Raw genomic sequence first — 20,793 nt, forward strand, 5'->3', positions numbered from 1 at the left:
TTTTTTATAATTTTTGTAACATTTAAAAACCTAAAATCCTAATGATATTAACAGCAAATAAAATATTTATCTTTGTTTATAAAGACACTTATACGAATACATAGCTTAAAAAAAAAATGACCATACAGCTCCTTTAATTTCCTTACCTTTAACAACATTGGTGCAAATACTTGCCGTACTGCTTGGTAAAGAGAATTTATAGGTGATTCTAACATAGATGAAACAAGAATGTTATTATGTAGATTCTGATCAGTAATTACTTCAGGTCGCAGCTTGAAAAACACCAGCACTTTATCTTTTGTGTCAGCAAAATCAATCTGAGTGATAAACAAATGATTTTTTCATGTTACTTTCATGAAAGTACTTGAAAGAAATGTTTCCCTAAAACTATTCTATTACTGTACTTTTTATCCCTTGGAAAAAATAGTTACTTTAAAATAATTACAGTATATTACAAACACTCTATCTCTGCTCCTTAAGAGTATCTGGGTTTTAAAATGTATCCTGGGGGCGCCTGAGTGGCTCAGTCATTAAGCGCCTGCCTTTGGCTCAGGGCATGATCCCAGGGTCCTGGGATGGAGAACCTCATCCGGCTCCCTGCTCCGCTGTGAGCCTGCTTCTTCCTCTCCCACTCCCCTGCTTGTGTTCCCCCTCTCGCTGGCTGTCTCTCTGTCAAATAAATAAATAAAATCTTTACAAAAAAAAAAAATGTATCCCCACTTATATGTGATTGTATCCTAAAGCTACAGTGACAAGTGGTTTATAAACAGAAAGCACTATATAAATATTGTGGACATATACTGCTAACTACTCCATTCCAACCAGATTCATTAATACTACAGATTAAAGTTGTGTGCCCCAGGTACACTGATTAGTAGTATATGTCTACACTCTATTCCAAAAAGTCTAAACCAAGGATGTCAATTACCCTCTTACCTGAAATTAGCATTTTAAAAGGTGCTTTTTAAGTCATATTTAAACTCAAAGCTACCAAAACAGACTTAAGTTGTCTATCTCCTAGATTTACCTTTACCTGAATCAAAAATTTTTCCTTAAGGGGCGCCTGGGTGGCACAGCGGTTAAGCATCTGCCTTCGGCTCAGGGCGTGATCCCAGCGTTCTGGGATCGAGCCCCACATCAGGCTCCTCTGCTATGAGCCTGCTTCTTCCTCTCCCACTCCCCCTGCTTGTGTTCCCTCTCTCGCTGGCTGTCTCTATCTCTGTCGAATGAATAAATAAATAAAATCTTTAAAAAAAAAAAAATTTTTTTCCTTAAAGTATTTGAGCATCAAACTTCTTCATTTAAGTTGTATAACTAGAAAGTTGGAACTGGATGAGCTAATTTGGAATTCACTAAAGCAACCATGTTTAAAATAGGTCAGTTCACAGTAATTAGTTCATTAGCTGGAAAGTGTATTACCCAAAAGTTTTGTGTTATATATACATTTTCACAGTTGCTCTCATTTCTTTTACCAGAAAGAGAAGTATATGTATTGAAAAGCTTTCACACAATTTCACTGCTGTGCATGGTAACATCTTACATATGAGATTTCCTGCTACTTTTCTTTTACCCTAACCATCATATTTTTTAGGCACAAGGAGGGAAATGGCACTTACTCGGTATTGCTGCATTTCTCAAACTCCCAGTTGCACACATTAAAATTCTATTGCTAGTATGATTTTATTCCAATTACAAGCAAGAACAATAAGCTACAAATACGTAGTTTTGAAAAATTCACTCTTTAGTCCTTACATAGTACATACCCCGTACTCTCTTTCTCCCACCTATCTGAAGAAAGAATATTCAGAAAATATACATTTTATCATCAAACTTTGAAAACACTAACCACAGTCAGTGGCCAAGGCTCCCTGGCCATCAGTCAGGATGATGAGTTTTGTCCTAGGCAAAGTCAGAGCTAAAACAAAGGATCAGTTGGCTACAGCTGTTCCTTATTCCCAAGAAGAGGAAAACAGAACCAGCACTCCTAGCTGCCTCGCCTGCCAGTTTCCCTATCAGTGCCAACTACGATCTTCTCTTAACTGACAAAATTTTGATAGCTATTAATTCAAAGTACAAAGATTTTCTTTTTCAAGGTTGCAAAATAACTCTATCAGCTACTGGGATCCATCAGATACCAGCCTACCACAACCTGCTGCCTGTTTCTGGACAGCCCACAAGCTAAAATAGGTTTTTTAAAACAATGAAGAGGGCCACCTGGCTGGCTCAGTCCAGAGAGCTTGCTAGTCTTGATCTGGGGGTTGTGGGTTTGAGCCCCACATTGGGTGTAGAGATTACTTAAAAATAAAATCTTTAAAAAAAAATATTTCATGACAAAAATTTTATGAAATTCAATTATCAGTGTCCATAAATTTTATTAGAACACAGTCATATACATGTAAACATTATCTAGGACCGCTTCCATTCTACAACAGCAGAGCTGAAGCTTCAACAGAGACCTGACCCCCTGCAAAGCCTAAAATATTTATTATCTGGCCTATCACAGAAAAAGTTTGCCAACCTCTTTCCTAAAGCATCTGTCTCGGTTAAGATTACCAATAGACTTTCAACCTAAAGGTGTCCAAGGTTCTAAATGATCAGCCCATGCTGTCATCTTCCACACTCTCCAGTCATTAAACTTCCGCAATCACTGGATTTTTTTTTTTTTTTTTTTTTTGCCTGGCCCTTGTAACCTAGGTGAGACTACCTCAGGGCCTTGGTACTTACTACTCTTCCTCTAAATCTTAAGTCTGCCTACAGCTCATCATCCAAATCTCACTTCAAAGCTCACTAATCCAGACAGGTAGTCCCTCCCCCTCCATTTTAATGCAGTTCTCCACCACACCCCAATCAGTACTTCAACATTACTCTACTTTGATTTTCTTTAATTTTTATTTAAGAGAGAGAGCAAGAGAGCACAAGCAGGGGGAACACCAGAGGGAGAAACAGACTCCCAACTGCGCAGGGAGCCTGATGCAGGGCTCAGTCCCAGGACCTTGGGATCACGACCTGAGCCTAAGGCAGACACAACCGACTGAGCCATATCAATGCCCAAAATTATGCCACATTTATGTATCTGAGTGCATGTGTTTAGCCTATCTTGTGCACTCGAACGCTACTCCTTGAGGACAAATTCTGTCCTGTTTCTGGCTTCATTCCAAGCACCCTGTAAAGTGCCAGGCCCATTTTAAGTACTCAATATTTATTAAGTCATGCTGTCAGACATCTACGGTACAATGCAAGACACAACAAAGCATTTCAAACATAACTAAAAGTCTGTAGTGTGGTATATGACTAAATATAAAATATATTGCTGGGCTCTTGAACTACTTATTGCTTCAATTTTCAGTACCCAAGATACATTTTCAGCAATCCAAACCCTCATTCTGTTTTCCCCGGACTACAGCCTACTTAAACTTTCAGTGGCATTTACAACAGTGTACCTGATTTTGTAGTTTGTTGAGTGGTGTAGCTCACCTGAGGCCACTGGAGGGAGGCTCTGGAAGGCAGAGGCAGGGACTCCCATTCTGAATTCTACCACCAATTAGAGCAGTGGAGTAGTTACCACTTGGGATGGAAACTTTGTGCCTTAATTCCCTCTTTTGCCATAAAAATGGAAATAAAAAGACAATCCTTCTCTACAGTATTGCCTCGAATATTGAATGACCCCAAGGGCATAAAGACGCAAAGCAGTGCCTGATAGAGTGTCTTCTAAACCCATGGAGCCTAGCAGAGTGCCCAGCACACGAGTTCAAAATCAAAGTTTACTGAAAAGAATTGAATTACATTCAAGACTACAGATTCCTAGTGAGTGGGGTGAATGACTCAACCATGAAACAAAAATGCGCTCAAGGGTTGCTGTGTGCTGACTGTTGGACCTTCAGATATGGGCGAACAGGAAAGGAAGAGGTTTTAGATAGGTCTGCATTTACTGAGCCCTGCAATGCCTGAAACCAATCTTCTGCTAATCCTCAGGCTTCCTTATCTAGGCGCAGACTGGAAATGGACCGGCCTCTCCAGCAATCCTGCCAGGCAGGCAGCAGCGCCCTACCTCAGTGAGTCAATCACACACTGGCCCCCCAAAAAGAATTCAAACTTTGTATTCCACCACTTCCTAAAAGGTCTGAATTCCTAACCAATCTTGCCCTCAAGTCCATTTAAGCTCAGCGCATACCCCAAAAAAGATAAACTACAACTTGCCTCAAAGAACCTCAAGAGGGAGGAGAAAATTTTTTTTGATAAGGTAGACGTTTTCTTTTTAGTTGTAACACACGTGTAGTGTTTAAGAAGAAAGCAAAACTAGAAGAGCACAAGAGGTGCTCTGCACAGGTGTGCGGGTGCAGATTAGCACACAGGGCGGGGCTACTCCGGGGGAGGGGGGAGCTGGCGGACCAGGTACGGAGGGGACCTGGGGGGAAGGGCCTGAGGGGGAAGGGGCCGAGAGGATTTGGCCCGGGGAAGGACCCCGGAGGAGCGGAGGGCCCCGTGGGGATGGGACCCGCTGGGGAGGGGTCCCCAGGGTGGAGGCTGACCGGGGACTGAGAGGGATCCCGCTTCGGGGGGAGCCCGAGTTGGGGGCTCCTGAGGGGGGCTGAGCAGGGCCCGCTCCGGGGGGTTCCCAGCGGGGAGGCCGCGGGGGTGTCCCGTTCTGGGGGGAGCCCGAGTTAGGGGGTGGCTGAGCAGGGCCTGCTCCGGGGGGGGTTCCCAGCGGGGAGGCCGCGGAGGGTCCCGTTCCGGGGGGAGCCCGAGTTGGGGGGGGTCGCTGAGGGGGGCTGAGCAGGGCCCGCTCCGGGGGGGTTCCCAGCGGGGAGGCCGCGGCGGGTGGGGGAGGCGACCCGTGACCCCGGCCCGGCCTGCGGCGTCCAGGACGCGGGGACCGTACCGCGTTGGAGAAGGAGACGCCGGCGTCCGTGCGCTGCACGCGGAGCAGCATCTGGTTGCCATCGTCCAGGAAGTTGTTGACTTCAGGGCAGCTGTACATCAGCGGCTGGTCCCAGGGCTCCGACACCAGGCCGAAGTAATTCTGGGTCGTGGTGAAGATGAAGACCTTCCGCACGTCCCCGCTCCCTCCCGCCATGGCGGCGGCCAGCACGGAGGAAGGCAGCAGTGCGCCCGCAGCCAACACCCGAGCCCACCTCCGCCCACACGCGCGGCCCGCCTGCTGGCCCGCGCGTCTTCGCCGTTGCCAGGGCCAGTCGCTATGGCGACGGAGCCCGACGTCTGCGCGGCCGCGCGCGCCGTGAGCGTTAGCGCTCGGGCACGCGCACGCACAGCTCTCGGAGGCCGCCGACCGCGGCGAAGCTCCTGAGCTGCTCGCCACCGCTGCGGTCTTTTCTACCGGGTTCCGGCAGGTGTGCGTCGGGTCGCAAAGCCTGCTGCTGATTCTTTCTGCGGATTTCTCGTAGCGGATTGCTGGAAGCGGTACAGGCAGTGTAACCTCAGTGAAGCCGCGTGACCCGCGTTCCGGAGGGCGCGGGGCCCTCGGGCTCCTCCTGCACCGGCAGCGGCGGCGCCGGGCTCCCCACCTGCGACCTGGGTCGGTACCGGCCGGGCTGCTGGGCCACCTTCAGGCGAGGGCTCTGTGAAAACGCTGAGAAAGAGCAGGAGTCGAGTGCTGTGATAATTCTCTTGCTCCGTCTTCCCCGCTCCTTTATGTGTTGCTTCGTTTCCCACAATCCTTTTCCCTTGTTACTCTATTACTAGTTTCAGAAAAAATGCAACCACCAGTTTTTCATCACGATCATTACCTGAACACGCGGCCACATTTGTGAAATAACCAAAACGTACGGTGACACCTGTGAACTTGCTTTATAACACGCAAACCTAATACCAATTTCTTAAGAAATACAGGAATGGAATCGGGTTGTATCATTTTCTTGGCCGTGGCATCACTGTAAACTACTAAACTGCTGGTCGTTTACTCTGATATTCCGAATTCAGAAATCATCTTCAAAAACATTTGCTGCGTGCTGCTATGTGCCCAGGAATGGACTAGGCCCTGGAGACGTAGGCCTGCCCTGTAAGGATTTTGTTGTCTAGTCAGGCATCGTCTTGTCTCTGATTTGAGCCTTCATCCTAAGGAACTCAAACATAGACAGATTTTTTTTTAATTTGCATTCAGTAATCACAACTTCCTCTAAAACTACAGTCTTTTATAACTGGAAAGAGGGTCTTTTTATCTGCTGAGCACCTTGAGTGGTATTTGGGAGTGGGAACTAATGAAAACAGAACCGCTGTGAATTATAAAGAATTCAAATTCTCATGAAATAATCCACAAAGTGGGAGAAAGGAGTCCATGAGTTGAGATGCCGGCCACTGGATGGGAAAAAAATCCAAACAGGAACCCAAGATGACTGGGTAGCGAGAAAGGATTTTGAAAGCAAAGATGGCTGAATATGGATACAGAGATTTTTGCTGTGCAGTGGACATCACGACCCTTCACAAAGTCTTCAGGAAAGCCAACTATACTCACATATTGGTCTAGGTGAGTTGTTTCGGTGGAAATGTGTGAAATGGTTGTATTAAGCATCCACAGCAATGTGGTGAGTATGAAGTTAGTACAGGTAGGAACATGAATCTGGGAAGCAAGTGAGGTCATGTGGATGTTATCCTCCCAGGAATTTTTAGGAACCTTAGGTGGGCTTTGGACTTCCACAAGATATGACATTTGAGTGTTCAATTATTCTTTAACCCAGATGTCAAGAAACAAACTCCTGTTGAGGGTAAACCCTGTGAGGGAGGGTAGGAATTCTCTGTGTCACTGCCGTCTACCTAGAATTAGGCATAGAGTGGAAAGAAGACAGATTAGGTCTCTGTACTCATGAAGCTTCGATGAATCAGAAGGAATCTCAGATATAAGTAACTTATACAAAGCCACGGAGATGATTACTTGTAGAACCAAGATTGATATCCAAATCCAATTGCAAACTATCTCTAGGCACTATTTCACAGTGGTAGATAGCCAGCCATCTACCAAGATCCCTTCTCTCCTGCCACAGCGAAGAAGTGGGTACTCTCCAGGTGTGGCCCTTAACTCATTCTCACCAGTAGGATGTAAGCAGAAGTAACGTGTGCCACTTACAAGACAGGGTTTGAAAGAAGTGAGTGTACCTTCATCTTTTGCGAGCTGGATACAAAACAACAAGAGATGGCAGACCATAAATGTGTAGGGCGCAGGGCTCCTGACTCAGTGTGGAGCAGGGCCAGCAGCTGTTAAATAAGAAATAAACTTAATTGTGTTTGGGCCATTTTACAGCATATGTATGTGGGGCTGTTTTTTATAGTAAGTTAAGCCACCCTAAGCAATAGAGTAATTGATATCAGCAGTAGGGTGCTGTTCATTTTGTTTTGTTTCTTAATGTAGGATGTTGGTTTAGCAGTTGGCTAGCGGGTGGCATGAAAACAGGAAATGTAAGCCGGAGAAGAGACAAAACCTTTCTGAGCCAAGCTTTCCTGATTTTGATCTGTATTGGCATATCTCAAACATTTTGGTGTCAGATCTTCTTTATACTCTAAAAAGTTACTGAAGATTCCAAAAAGATTTTTTGTGCATTATTTCTATCAGTATTTACTGTAATGGTCATGAAAACTGAGACTTTTTTAAAACATATTTATTCATCTATTCAAAAATGGTAACTCCATGACATATTAACATAAATGATTTGTTTTTATGAAATAACGGTAATTCCCAGGCTCCTGGGTGGCTCAGTCAGTTAAGAGCCAATTCTTGGTTTCTGCTCAGGTCTTGATCTTGGGGTCATGAGATTGAACCCCATGTCCAGCTCCAAGCTCAGCACAGAGTCCTCTTGTCCCTCTCCCTTCCCCTCCGCCCCTTCCCCATTTCCTTTCCCTTGTGCACTCATTCCCTCTCTAAATAAATAAATAAAATCTTTAAAAAAATAATTCTCAAAACAAACATAAATTTGGTCAGAATACTGACACTGTTTTACACTTTTTTAAATCTCTTTAATTTATGCCTTAGTAGGAGACAGCTAGACCCTCTATCTGCCTCTTCATCCTATCTCTAGCAATACGTTGACCCACAGAGGTACCTGGAAAAACCTGGCCCCACATGGACGTGTAGTTGGAAAATCGGAAAGAACTTCATCAGCGTTTTCAGATCATTGTGAATATTACTCATTACTAAAATTCCACAAGTGGTAGCTTGTTAAAGGCGAGTTGCAGTTTAGAATCCGGAAGCATGTCAGTGATTCAACATTTCATACTCAGCTACATTAAAAGCCATTGGTCATCTTGCACGCCAGGTGGGTCTTTTACCCACACATAGTTTCCTAACATCACTCATTGGTCCTTTGGAAAATACTGGTTCACTGAGCTATGAAGATCTTCCAAATGTGGATACATTTCATTATGCAATATTTAAAACACCACATTCATCAGTATACCACTGATCTCGTAAATCTTTATGTCTGAAGAGGTTGTCAAGCTTACACAGAATTTAAATTGGCAACAAATTGTGTCAGCTGTTTTCCCTGAAATGATAGCCTTATTTCATTCATTTTTGAGAAAAATGTCTGCCGCATACCCAGTCTGGATAATCGTAGTTTTTGTCATTCTTCCAGGTAAACGTGGTCTTGCAGGAAACAAGCTGCTAGTTTAGACCACGACTCCCGTCACGTGGATCTTTCCCTTAAGGCAGCCACCGTGCTTCCACATGCGGCCCAAGCGCTTTGTGTGCCTTGCATTTCATCCCTCAGAACTGTGAAATGACTTGCACTCGAGCTGTGGGATTTGGGAAAGCCGGTAATATTTACTCCTTTATGAGGGACGCTCTCCTGTACGTGCATGGAGGTAAGGAATGGGTGACTACTGGAACAGTGTTGTGCCCTGGCCTGGATCTGTGCCAGCGTTTATCACAGAGCTCTACAAACTTAGTGGCTGAAAGCAACACCCCGCTATCAGCTTGACGTCCTGTCCGTCGGTCATGGGAAACTGCATGCCTGGTTGTCTGCTGAGGGTCTCTTGTGACTTCGATCAAGTTGCTGGCCAGGCTGAGTCATTGGGAGTGTAGGCTCCTCTTCTAAGCTGCTATCATGGAGGCAGAATTAAATTCCTTCCGGGTATAAGACTGCAGTCCCCGTTTCCTTGCGGGCTGTCAGCTGCGGTTACTTTGAGCAGCTCGAGGCCCCCCAGTCCCTCACCTCTCTATGCAGCGCCGGCTGTAGACTCCCCCACACGTCAGCTCAACCTTGTGTCTCCAATCTCTTACAGCAGGAAAGGCATAATTCCCTCTCAGGGTTCACCTGATTCGACCAGGCCCAGTGGATAACCTTCTTTATTAAATCAAAGTCAACTGAGTAGTAAATTCAGTGGGAGAACTAGCCCATCCTGTTCACAGGTGTCGCCCTGCTCAAGGTTAGCGGGTTACACAGTGCATGGAAACCTTGCTCCAGCCGAGAATTCTGCCTACCACAGATGCCGGTGCTTTTGCACCATCAGTGAAAATGTCTTACCTTGTGAAAACACTGTGACCTCCCAAACCCCTGAACATGTCTTCAGCGTCCACAGGGATCCAATGTGGCACGTGAGCTCTAACACACCTGCACCCGTTCTATGAAAGTGACTAGAGGAAAAAAGATTTTTTCCGTTTGATCCATTATGTTTGACAAAGATTGGTTAGTTATAAAAATTGCTCCCCTTATAAAATATACTCGATACACTTACTCAGTTTAAGGAAAAAATGCCACAGGACTGTTATATCATGTTCATAGTATAGCAGTAATCTTCCAGTTACTATTCTTGGACAGTGTGGGGGGCTGGGCATGACAGGTGTTTTCAGAACGCCTTCTTCAGACTTGCCAAAGCTGCAACTTACCTTCGACGTGGCATTTACAGATTTTAGTCACCAGCATAATGAAAGATACATCCTAATGGGATATTTAACACTTACATATATTTACGCCTGTAGGACAAAAGGAGCTCTATGTCTTCTGACCATTCTAAATCAGTGAGTGGTTGCTAACCATTGCCCGGGACACAGAGTTGGTTCTGCAATCAACTGCACTGGAAATTGGGGGGAGAGAGGAAGGAGCTATGTAGGCAAGGGACTTAGTGTTTGTCTGTTTGTAACACATAGCTGAAGATAATTCTTTGGTCTGCACTTCTGTGCCCCTCCTGCCCCACAGGTATCCTGGGCAGTGTAGAGGAGGTGGGAAGAGGCCAGAAATGTGATAATGTGGTATGATTTTCCCCAATCTCCACTCACAAAGAGAACCAGAAACAGACTTTACAGGAGAGCAAAAAGTGTGGAGTTCCTTGCAGGTAATACTTGTGTGTTTCATTATTTAAAAAAAAAAAAAAGACATTAAATAATTTAAATGTTTTGAATTTCTATCAAATTTTAAATACTTTTTATTTGAATGCTGCTGTTTTTTAATTTTAAACATAATATTAATTGTAAGAATTATAGGAGGATGGCAGAGACTGTACCCTAAACCTGTTCTAAGATGAAAAGAACACCAGTCTTGGGAGAATTTATTTTTTTTTTTAAGATTTTATTTATTTGAGAGGGAGAGAGAGAGTGAGAGAGAGAGAGCATACATGAGCAGGGGGAAGGGCAGAGGGAGACAGAGAAGCAGACTCCCCGCTGAGCAGAGAGCCCCACGCGGACTCGATCCCAGGACCCTGAGATCATGACCTGAGCTGAAGGCAGACGCTTCACAGACTGAGCCACCCAGGCTCCAGGGGAGAATTTTTTTTTAAGTGTAGTTTTGTGATGTTTTTATACTTCTTAGCAAAAATTGTATTTCTTGAGCTTTGCTTTGTATTTGCTTATATATGGGTTTCATTGACAAATATCTTTTTGGTATTGAGGAAGAAGAAACCATGTGGCAGAGCACTCAGGGGCTCTGGAAGCTTCTGCCCATCAGTTCTATTCACGCTGTATTAGCCAAGCAAGTCACAGGGTCACATCTAATGGCGGGGGGTGGGGGACAGGTAAGCAGCTGGGCCTTATGCACGAGAGAACGAGCGCTGGAAGTTTGGGAGCAGTCCTACTGACAACCACACCTTCCAGACGTCCTTCCAGGTAAGAGACAAAATGCTGCTTGTGCTACACAAAATAACCTCCTGTCTTTCTTCTGCCGCAGTAACGAGCACAGTTCTAGACAGCGGCTGCTCTGATGACAAAGAACAGAGCCCCCAGTGGACCCCTGACCAGCGTGGAGTGTCAACAGGCAAACACACGTCTTCAACAACTGGACTCGGGCTTCTATGTCGCTGTGTCCCAACTGAGCGCCTCCAGACGCACCCACCCTGTCTCACAGGGAGGCCACTTCACAAATTCACGGGCACGTGAGTTAGTGGCGGCTTTTCAGAGTGCTGTCTTCCCTACACCAACCAAGTTCAAGTGATAATAATTTGTCTGATAAACAAAGCTAGTGCTTTTAATTTTGCCTTTCCATGTGATCAAGTATGCTAGTGAAACTACTGTTTTAAGGTTCTTACTATAAAAAAATTCCAAACCTAGTAATAGGTAGTCTTTTCCTCTCTAATGAAGCTGATTATTCTTTTAAATGCTTTGATGCGGCTTTTTTTTTTTTTTTAAGATTTTATTTATTTATTTGACAGAGATAGAGACAGCCAGCAAGAGAGGAACACAAGCAGGGGGAGTGGGAGAGGAAGAAGCAGGCTCATAGCGGAGGAGCCTGATGTGGGGCTCGATCCCATAACGCCGGGATCACGCCCTGAGCCGAAGGCAGACGCTCAACTGCTGTGCCACCCAGGCACCCCTGATGCGGCTTTCTTGACTGTGTGCCTGACCTAGCCTACCTTTATTCGCAGGAGATAGTCTTGCTTAGACTTGTAACTGAATGCCCTGTAATATTATTTTAAAAAATATGTAACCACTGAGATAAAGCACTAAAAGGAAAGCTTCTTCATACCATGCAACTATTAATAAAAGTGTTCACATAAACTGTTAGTACAAGTTTTTTATTTTCTATTTCCATTTTTATTTATGTGAAGTGATAGTTGAATACCATGCAATTAAGCCGCAGCTTTCTGCTTCTCAGCCCAGCATCTTTTTTTGGATAACTTCTGTGATAAAATAACCCTCTGACATCACAGCCTGTTGCTATGAGAATAGAGCATCAAAAAATTGGTAGCATCAATTTACTCAAGGGTAGCTCAGAACAGATTTAAAGGAAGAGACCTAGTTTTTCTCCTATCACCTTGGCACCTTTAGTCCCTAAAGATATCTAACAATTATGAAATGTGAAATTTTACACCATAAGAACCTTATTCCCTGAAACTAATGGAAGATACTCCTGTCATGGGGCTCATGTTCTTGCCTGGAATGGGGCTGTGAAGTCAATGAACACACATTTGGGGTAGTCCTTTATTAGGGAAAGGAGAGGGATCTAAGATCTCCGTGTGATGCAGTCCTTGCCATCGGGTTCCGATGTGGCTCCTCATGGTCCAGCAACCTGTAAACCAGAAAGACAGCTTCTCTGGGCTTCCTGCTGGGGACACTCTGAGAGCTTGCTTGTGTTACGGCTCAAAATCTTTTTTTACCTGGGTGCATGTTTTCTTCAACAATACAATTACCTTAAAAACTTGACTTTCTGTATTGTAAATCCCACAGCTCTTTCTCATATATAATTCTCAAGAATGATTCATCTCTGATCCCTCATATGCGTGCCCCTCTCTTTGTACGAATGATGGCTATCTGAAGGCTCTCTGAAATAGTAAGTTTGGATGGCAAGGTTAAAACCTTTAATTGATCTTAGTAGAAAGATTATGTCATCTTTCTTTCTTTCTTTCTTTCTTTCTTTTTTTTTTTTTTTAAATGAGAGACCTTTTAGTACCTTTTTCACTTAAAACTTTTAGGAAAAGTTACTACCTAGACCTAGTGTCTAGGAGCAGTCAGCTTTTCTAACTTTAAAAGGACCTTGATCTGTAGAATTCCTTAGTCCCTCTACCTCTTCCAGAAAACCAACCAGTTCTCATCTAAGCCCCCTCTCTGTTGTAAGATCTTGCGACAGGCAGATAACTGTATCCTACACGTATCACTCTGCCTCCTTCTACTTCCCATAGAGTTAGGGTCTCGCTAGGCTCATGGTCTACCTTCTACTTCTCACTGGGGACAGCTGTACTAGATATGTTACCAAGGCGCACTGGGGCTCTGCAGCTCCCCAGCCTGCTGACCTGCTTCTTCACTGTCCGCTGCCTACTTGTTCTGTACAGATTGTGAGTTTCTGTATGGCAGCATCCTTCTTCCAAGGCCCAATGTCTGTATTCACATGGGAGGCCTTGCTCTCACTTGCCAAATACGTCCGCATTTCCCCTTTCTTGGCACATAGTTGGCCTACAGTTCTTTGCTCTCTCTGTCTGTGTGTCAGATCTGAAAATGTCTCTATTTTTTAGACAACGGACCCCAGGAAGGTTAAAAAGCAATGCCAGCAGGTGTAGGTGCAGAACTGGATGTAGTCATTCAAAGCATCAAGAATATGGCAATACGGATATCTGAAAAGCATCTCTAGGTGTTCAAAACAAAAAATGTATAAGTCATTCCTAACTAATTTGAGCTTTATAGCACTTCCTAGATAGGGAAAACAGTTAACATTTGAAAGTCCTGAAAGCTTTTTCCTTGGCTAATTACATAAGATGGTTTGCCTTTGATCAAATTCCTTCCTTTTAAAACATGGATAAAAGCATTGCATAGGTCCATGGTTAAACAGACAACATGTTGCAAATTACTTCTGGTATAACGTATTCCAACAAAGCTTAGAAAATAAAAGCTGTTGAGTCAGCTTTGGACTAAGTTTAATAGTCATCTCCTCTGCTGACAACTTCTTTACATGTTGGACGCAACAGTCTGGTCTTTGCTCTCTTTGAAGATGGGCACGGGCATTTGAGTTGTTATGCTCTAAAATGTAAGTAGAAGTGATATATCACATATGCACAGAAAACATAAAAGCCAGTGTATAGCGTACCATGGTTCTTTCCCAGTGCTGCGGTGATCGTGGAAGCGTCAGTCAAGATGGGGGTTTGATCAGCCTAGCGCCGAGGAGCTAGCTATGATGGGTATAGTGTTCTTGATGGTCTATCATAAACAAGAAATACTTTTTGTTATAAGATAATGAGATTTTGGTGTGGTCTGTTACTGTAACACTGCCCTGTCCTGACATACACAGTCAAGGTACGGCAACTGTTACAAATAAACACCCCAAATTTCAGTGGCTTAAGGTAACAGAATTTTGTTTATCCTTCATTTGACAGTTGATTGTGGTGTTTGGCAGGCATCAAGTCCTCTTCATTGTCCCCCAGGTGATACACTTCTCTCTAAAGTTGTTTGAGTCTGGCTGATTGAGAGAGAAAGAGTGAAGATGGTGGTGGCGATTCCCGACTGCCTAAGACAGTGGGAAGACCTCGCCGTGTGTCCAGGACAGGGGAGAATGACTTGTCATGGGCACGTGGCACTCTGCCATGCACAGACTTTGAGCTCCACTGCATGCGACCGTAGGCCTTGACTTGCTTCTCAGGTGCACACAGCGCTGGCCTCCCACGCATGTGGTCTGTGGGGTTGCACACAGCCTTGCGCTTGGAAGGATTCGGTGGTCAGCTCTCACGCAGCATTCAGGGAGTTTTGAACAAGGGCTCTGAATTTTCATGCTGCTCTGGGCCCCACAGATTCTGTAGGTGGGCCCACATGGGAGTTCTACCCAGAACCTGTGCAGATGGAAGCCTGGGCTGCAGATAGAATGTGCAAGAACTGGGGCGCCTGGGTGGCACAGTGGTTAAGCGTCTGCCTTCGGTCCAGGGCGTGATCCCGGCATTATGGGATCGAGCCCCACATCAGGCTCCTCCACTATGAGCCTGCTTCTTCCTCTCCCACTCCCCCTGCTTGTGTTCCCTCTCTCGTTGGCTGTCTCTATCCTGTTGAATAAAATCTTTAAAAAAAAAAAAAAGAATGTGCAAGAACTCACTGAAGGTTGTCTGGCAATTGTCTGCATTTTTTAGCCCATGGAGAGAAAATATTTTGAAAATTTGTGTGTGCTTTTCTTCTCTGCGCATTCTCGCTCATGACCACATATTTGGTCAGTGTCATTCTCATTACCTCAAGGAGAATTAGGACTATAAAATCGGAAATGCAAAAAATAGTTGATTTGGGTTTTTTACTTTTAAAAATATGCTGTAACAGTTGAAGGTCATCTTGGGTAGGGATGGGGTTCCAGAGCTGGGTAAGGCTCAGACGTGGAGGGGTCTCTGTGAGGCTGGAGGTTAGCAAGCAGATTGGCGAACAGCATGTGCACAGGAGCTGACCTGGCATCAAGAAGCACCAGCACTGCCATTGCCTGTGACTGTGACCATGACCGGAGCAGCGTGGCTGCCCAGTAGAGGTCTGAGAGCTTTGCAGGGGTCACTGCCCTGCTGCAGACTCATGACAACTATCTACCCTGTGCTGAGTACTGAAGGCCTTCAAGACCTGCCCACACGTCACCAATGTGTTTTCCGAAGAAATGATGCCTACCCGTTCAAATGGCCCCATGCAGACAACCCTATTTTCAGGGGCTGGGAACACGGTTAAGATCCCTAAAGGCAGGGTTGTTGACCTGCAGGGAAGTGGGTGCTGATATGAACGGGAAAGCCCCATTACCAGAATCTGGGTGGGAATGGGAACCAGAGCAAACCACCCCCTTTACGTGCCTCCTTTTCCTCCTTGCTTTGATTCTGTGGAGCACTGGAAAGAAGTCCCCCTTCTGGATTAGTGGGAGTTGATTTTTGTTGAGTGTACCCTAAGGATACATAATTATGTACCCATTGGCAGTTTTGTTTTCAGCACCTTTATACCTATTTTCTCACTTTCTCAATAGTACAATGCTGTGATGTCCTGATAAGGCAGATACTGTTCTTTTACTACAGAGATGGCAAAACTGAGTCACAACATGATTAGATAATTTTTCCACGGCTACAGAATTTTAAAAGGCAAATCCACTAGTCTATTGGTGGTTCTCATTGTAAGAAACCATTTCCACTATGCCATCTTTCCAAGATTAAGTGTGGGAAGTATAAAGTAGAACAAAAACGCAATACTCATCCATACGTAAGATTGTAAAAATGCTTGTAAGAACACACCTAACTAAACCCAAGCTGCTTGCACTCGGTCTTGGTCTTCTCATCCATAGAGCTCTTTTCTGCAGCAGGCCATGAAAACAGTGCACTCTCTGCCAGTAACGTTAATTTTATGAACTGCTCGTCTTTATCTGGGATACACATTCCTATACCAGAGGGCAACAGGTGTCCAGTTTAATATGATCTCCCTCCTGAGCACTTTTTTATTTTTAATTTTTAAGTCATCTCTACACCTAATGTGGGGTCCAGATTCACAACCCTGAGATCAAGAGTCCATGCTCTACTGACTGAGCCAGCCAGGCGCCCCCTGAGCACTTACTCTTAATCTTCCTGGTTAGGTTTCTAACTGAGGGTGCTCTGTTTTTGCCTACCTGATCTACAAGACAGTATCTTCAACCTATGATCCCACATCCAGAATTTTATGTATTCTGACCTTCCTCAAGGCATCGACCTAGATGGCTCTCTTGAGTTACTCCTCTTTCTTCCTGCACTCTACTACTTTTAAAATTTTATCTACTTCTTTCTGCTTACTTTGACCCTCTTAAAAATAAACCTTTCTATTTTAGAAGAGTTTCAGATTTACAGAAAAGTGGCAGCGACAATACAGACATTTAAATCCCATGCCCAGTTTCCACTATTAGTATGGTACATTAGTATGGTACATTTCTCACAATCGATGAACCAATAATATTTATATTATTATTAATATTTATTATATTGACTCCATTTTTAAAAAATATTTTATCCATTTATTTGAGATAGCTAAATGGAGAGATCACGAGCAGGGGACAGAGAGGGACAAGCAGACTCCCCGCTCCCCAAGGCGGGACTCAGTCCCAGGACCCTGGGATCATAAACTGAGCCGAAGGCAGACAGTTAACCGGTTAACCGACTGAGCCACCCAGCTGCCCCAAGTAGACTCCATTTCTTGAAAGAACTAGAAGGAACTAGAAAGAACTAGAACTAGTGTGCTGAGATACCATTGCAACGTCTTTTGAAAAGACAATCTGCCACGGTGAGCTGTAAGCAAAAACCAATTGTTTGCTTTTCTCTACTGCCCCTTCAAAACCGTGTACTTATTCTTCCCTGGATCCTGAGTAAAATCTCATTCCAACCCCATATTGTTGTGGACTGTATTTATTTTTCTTTGGTGCCTCTCTCTGCAGGATGATACATTCAGGTCTTGATGAGTCCAGGTGTAGCCATCGGACTGAAACACTTCTCACTCCAGAGCTTCATCATGTCTTCTGTTTCCTCCACCACAATGGGAGACAGCGCCCCAGATGGCGGCTACTCCGTGTTGGGGTCCCGGAGTGAATCACAGCCACAGTCGGGCAGCAGGTGACCTGCCCTAGCACACCGCTTTAGAGTGTAGGGGACACCCGGCATGTGCCACATAGTTCTGCGCCGCTGGGCCTCTCTCAAACACTAGGAGTCATTGTGGGCTTGTGTGGAAGAAGTCATGTTCTAGCATCTCATTTCTACTGTTCTCTGTCTTATGTGTATGGAAATATTTTATAAAATGTTGGCCTGCCAGGTTGTTTTGAAAATAAATGATAATGTATTGGAAGGAGTATTTATGTAGATCCAGGACCAAAATTCTATGTGGCATCCCATAAGTCATTTAATTTTTGTGTTGCTTCTTTTCCTGACAAGTGCAAATGCCCTATTTTAAAGAGGTGTTAAGGAAAAAAAAAACTGTACAGAATATATAAATTAACACATTTTAGGGGACCATTTTTGGCTGCCTTGATTCAGATGCAACTATTTTAAAACATCTTTCATCACTTCGTTCTGTAACCTTCAGAAGCTAAGGGATGCGTGTGTAAGCAGGATGCTAAGGAGATGGCAGCGGTAGGGCTCAGTTCTTTTGCTTCTGCCCTATTTGGCGTGAATACATGTCCACTGTTGTGACAGATGGATATCTAGCTGTTTTTCTCTATATCCTTCTATGTACAGTAGAATAAAATGAAGGATAAAGGAAATTATGTCTTACCTAAAGTCACCGACTGTCTTTGAATTTGAAAGCAGAACATACGAGTTTCTGCTTAAGGTAAATGCTTCATGCCTCTCCTTCCTTCTCATTATTCTCATTTAAAAAATTCTACACGAAAAGAACCACAATACTGTGTCATATTTCGCTTCTCCATGGTAGGTGCCTTCTTGATGGAAACTAATGTATTGTCCATGTGTTAGCAACAGAAAAAATTAAAACCACGTAACTCAATGCTATGTACTGTTCATGGGCAGTGATGCCCCTTCTGTGAGTAGCTGGAGTGTTCTATGTTGACCACAGAGGTACGGTGGAGGCAGCAGGTACTGATCAAAGAAGACAGTGAGGAAAACGGTCTCCATGACCCTGGATAGCATCATCTCTCCAATATCACTGATAAGCATAGATTATTGGCCCTATTCTTTGTTACTAAAGTTCTCTTAAATGCAAATGCACCCCACATATTTTCCTCCCCAGACTGTAAGATTCATGAATACAGGAGTCATGCCCGCCTTTTATATCCCTAAACCCAGCACAGTTCCTGGTTTATTTTAAGTGATCATTAAGTACTATGTGAGTAATAAACTGAATGAGGGAATACCATACATGGACTCGGCCTTTCATTTTTTTTCCCAGAGAATTCCACAGATGCAACCGAGATCTCTCCAGTCATGTCCAGGTGTGCTGGGCTCTTATTCCCTAGGTCTAGAAGAAGAAGTTGTAGTTGTGTAAGAGGAGTTCTTCCTCTTCTTCTTTAAAGAATACTCCTTGGAGAAAAGACAGCTCTTCAATAAATGGTGCTGGGAAAACTGGATATTCACATGGAAAAGAATGAAACTGGACCCTGATTATACACCACTCACAAAAACCAACTCAAAACTGATTAACAACTTAAGTGTAAGACCTCAAGTCATGAAACTCCTAGTGGAAAACAGGAATAAAACTCCTTGACGTGGTCTTTGTGATGATTTTTGGTTGTAACACTGAAAGCATAGGCAACAAAATCAAAAATAAGTGGGACTACATCACACTAAAATAATAATATTGTGCACAGCAAAATAATAAAGTGAAAGGACAATCTATGGAGTGGGGATAAAAATTGCAAACCATATGCCTGATAAGGGATTAATATCCGAAACATTTAAAGAACTCCTACAACTCAACAAACAGCAAGGAAACAAATAGCCCAATTAAAAACTGGGCAAAGGATTGAATAGACATTTCTCTTAAGAATATATATGAAAGGCCAACAGGTGTGTGAAAAGATGCTTTATATCAATAGTCATTAGGGACATGCATATTAAAATCACAGTGAGTTATTACCCCGTGCCTTTTAGCACGGCCTCTGTCAAAAGGATGACACGGCAAGTGCTGTCTGGGATGGAGGAAAGGGGACCCTCGTGCACTGTTGGTGGGAATGCAAACTGGTGCAGCCGCTCAGGAAAAGAGCATAGAGGATCCTCAAGAAATGAAAGTCAAACACCGTCTGATCCATAAATTCCACTTGTAGGAATACAGGTGACTCTTGAACAACATGGGTGTTCGAAGCACCAACACTCCCATGCTCAGTTGAAGATCTGTAACTTTTGACTCCCCAGAAACATTACTGCCAACAGCCTACTATTGAGCTTATTCGTCCCATAAACAGCCGATGAACACGGATTTCATAGGTCATACCGTATTATACACTGTATTTACAATAAAGTCAGCTGGAGAAAAGAAAAGTTAGGAAGAAAATCCTGAGGAAAGCACACAGTACTGAAACAAATCTGCGAGTAAGTGGAGCTACACAATTCAAACCTGTCTGTTCTAGGGTCAGCTGTATGTCCAGAGGTAACAGAAACACCAACGCAGAAGCTCCCTTCAGCCCCATGGCCCAGACATGGAAACAACTAACTGTCCATCAATACATGAGGGGATACAGAAGTTGTGTGAGATGTATCTGCGTGTGTATCACAACAGAATATTACTCGGCCAAAAATAAGAAAAAAAGAGAAATCCTACCATTTGGGACAACATGGATGGATCTTGAAGTCATGCGGCTAAGAGAAATCAGACAGATTACAATACTGGATGATCAAACTTCTCTGTGGAATCTAAACAGACGAAAAACCAAACTCGTAGGCAAAGCGAGCGGACTGCGCGTCAGTGGCACGGACTGGTCTGGGCCCCGGGTCCGTCCAGTTGGCACTACGCACACGCGACGCCCCAGCTGGCGGGCGGGTGGAAGCAGCGTCTCCGGAGCCGTAGCCCCGGGGCTGAACGTCAAGTGCCCGAGTCGCCCCCCACCCAGCAGCACGGCCGCGGTGCAGAGGCAGGCTCGGATCACACGCAGGCTCACGGCGCCGGCTTTCTCCGGGAGCGCGCTGGCCTGCGCTGACCTTTAGGAGCGGGCGCTCCTCCGCAGCGGCGGGGCGGGGAATCTGTGAGGGGCCCTCCTCGCCAGGTCGGCCGCCACCCGGTGCCCCTCACCTGGACGGCGAGCTCGGCGGAAGCCGGGACAGCGACAGCCAGGGCTCCAGGCCGCCCCCGGAGGAAACACGCCCGGAGTGGCAGGCAGCCCCGGGCGGCGGGTGCCCCGCGTCCTGCTCCACCGGCTCACTCTGGGCCGCAGATGACTAGAGGTTACCGGCAGCACCAGGGACAAGGCCGGCCCGGTCCACTGCCCCACCACACCACCCAGCTCGGCAGGCGCGCAGCGCCGGCCC

General features: G+C 44.9%; 1 protein-coding gene and 2 long non-coding RNA genes across 10 annotated transcripts in view; 1 reads left to right on the top strand and 2 right to left on the bottom strand.

Moving 5' to 3' along the window:
* The window catches only part of DYNC2H1 (dynein cytoplasmic 2 heavy chain 1), a 288,892-nt gene extending 283,606 nt beyond the window's left edge, over window positions 1–5,286 (bottom strand). For all 6 annotated transcript variants that reach the window (XM_045797656.2, XM_045797654.2, XM_087868490.1 and 3 more), the window contains exons 1-2: window positions 4,880–5,286; window positions 147–317 (exon numbers count right to left, since the gene is read on the bottom strand). In XM_045797656.2, coding sequence (XP_045653612.2) covers window positions 147–317; window positions 4,880–5,074 — 366 coding nt within the window. In that variant the 5' untranslated portion in view covers window positions 5,075–5,286. The remainder of the gene's footprint in view (window positions 1–146; window positions 318–4,879) is intronic.
* LOC123792509 (uncharacterized) lies at window positions 5,264–12,750 on the top strand. 2 transcript variants are annotated; one of them, XR_006779707.2, is made up of 5 exons: window positions 5,264–6,481; window positions 8,580–8,808; window positions 10,143–10,278; window positions 11,106–11,310; window positions 11,587–12,750. It is a non-coding gene; the product is annotated as an uncharacterized LOC123792509 (long non-coding RNA). The 2 variants fall into 2 exon arrangements; XR_006779706.2 differs by lacking the exon at window positions 11,587–12,750 and having other exon boundaries at window positions 11,106–11,563.
* LOC148108830 (uncharacterized) lies at window positions 11,547–20,749 on the bottom strand. 2 transcript variants are annotated; one of them, XR_015727029.1, is made up of 2 exons: window positions 20,558–20,749; window positions 11,547–20,127 (listed from the first exon to the last, which is right to left on the bottom strand). It is a non-coding gene; the product is annotated as an uncharacterized LOC148108830 (long non-coding RNA). The 2 variants fall into 2 exon arrangements; XR_015727028.1 differs by having other exon boundaries at window positions 11,547–20,181.
* Between the last annotated feature and the right edge of the window lie 44 nt (window positions 20,750–20,793).

This window comes from Ursus americanus, chromosome 16, assembly GCF_024610735.1.
Source record: "Ursus americanus isolate L20-20 chromosome 16, mUrsAme1.1.p, whole genome shotgun sequence".
In the NCBI taxonomy this organism is placed as follows: Eukaryota; Metazoa; Chordata; class Mammalia; order Carnivora; family Ursidae; genus Ursus; species Ursus americanus.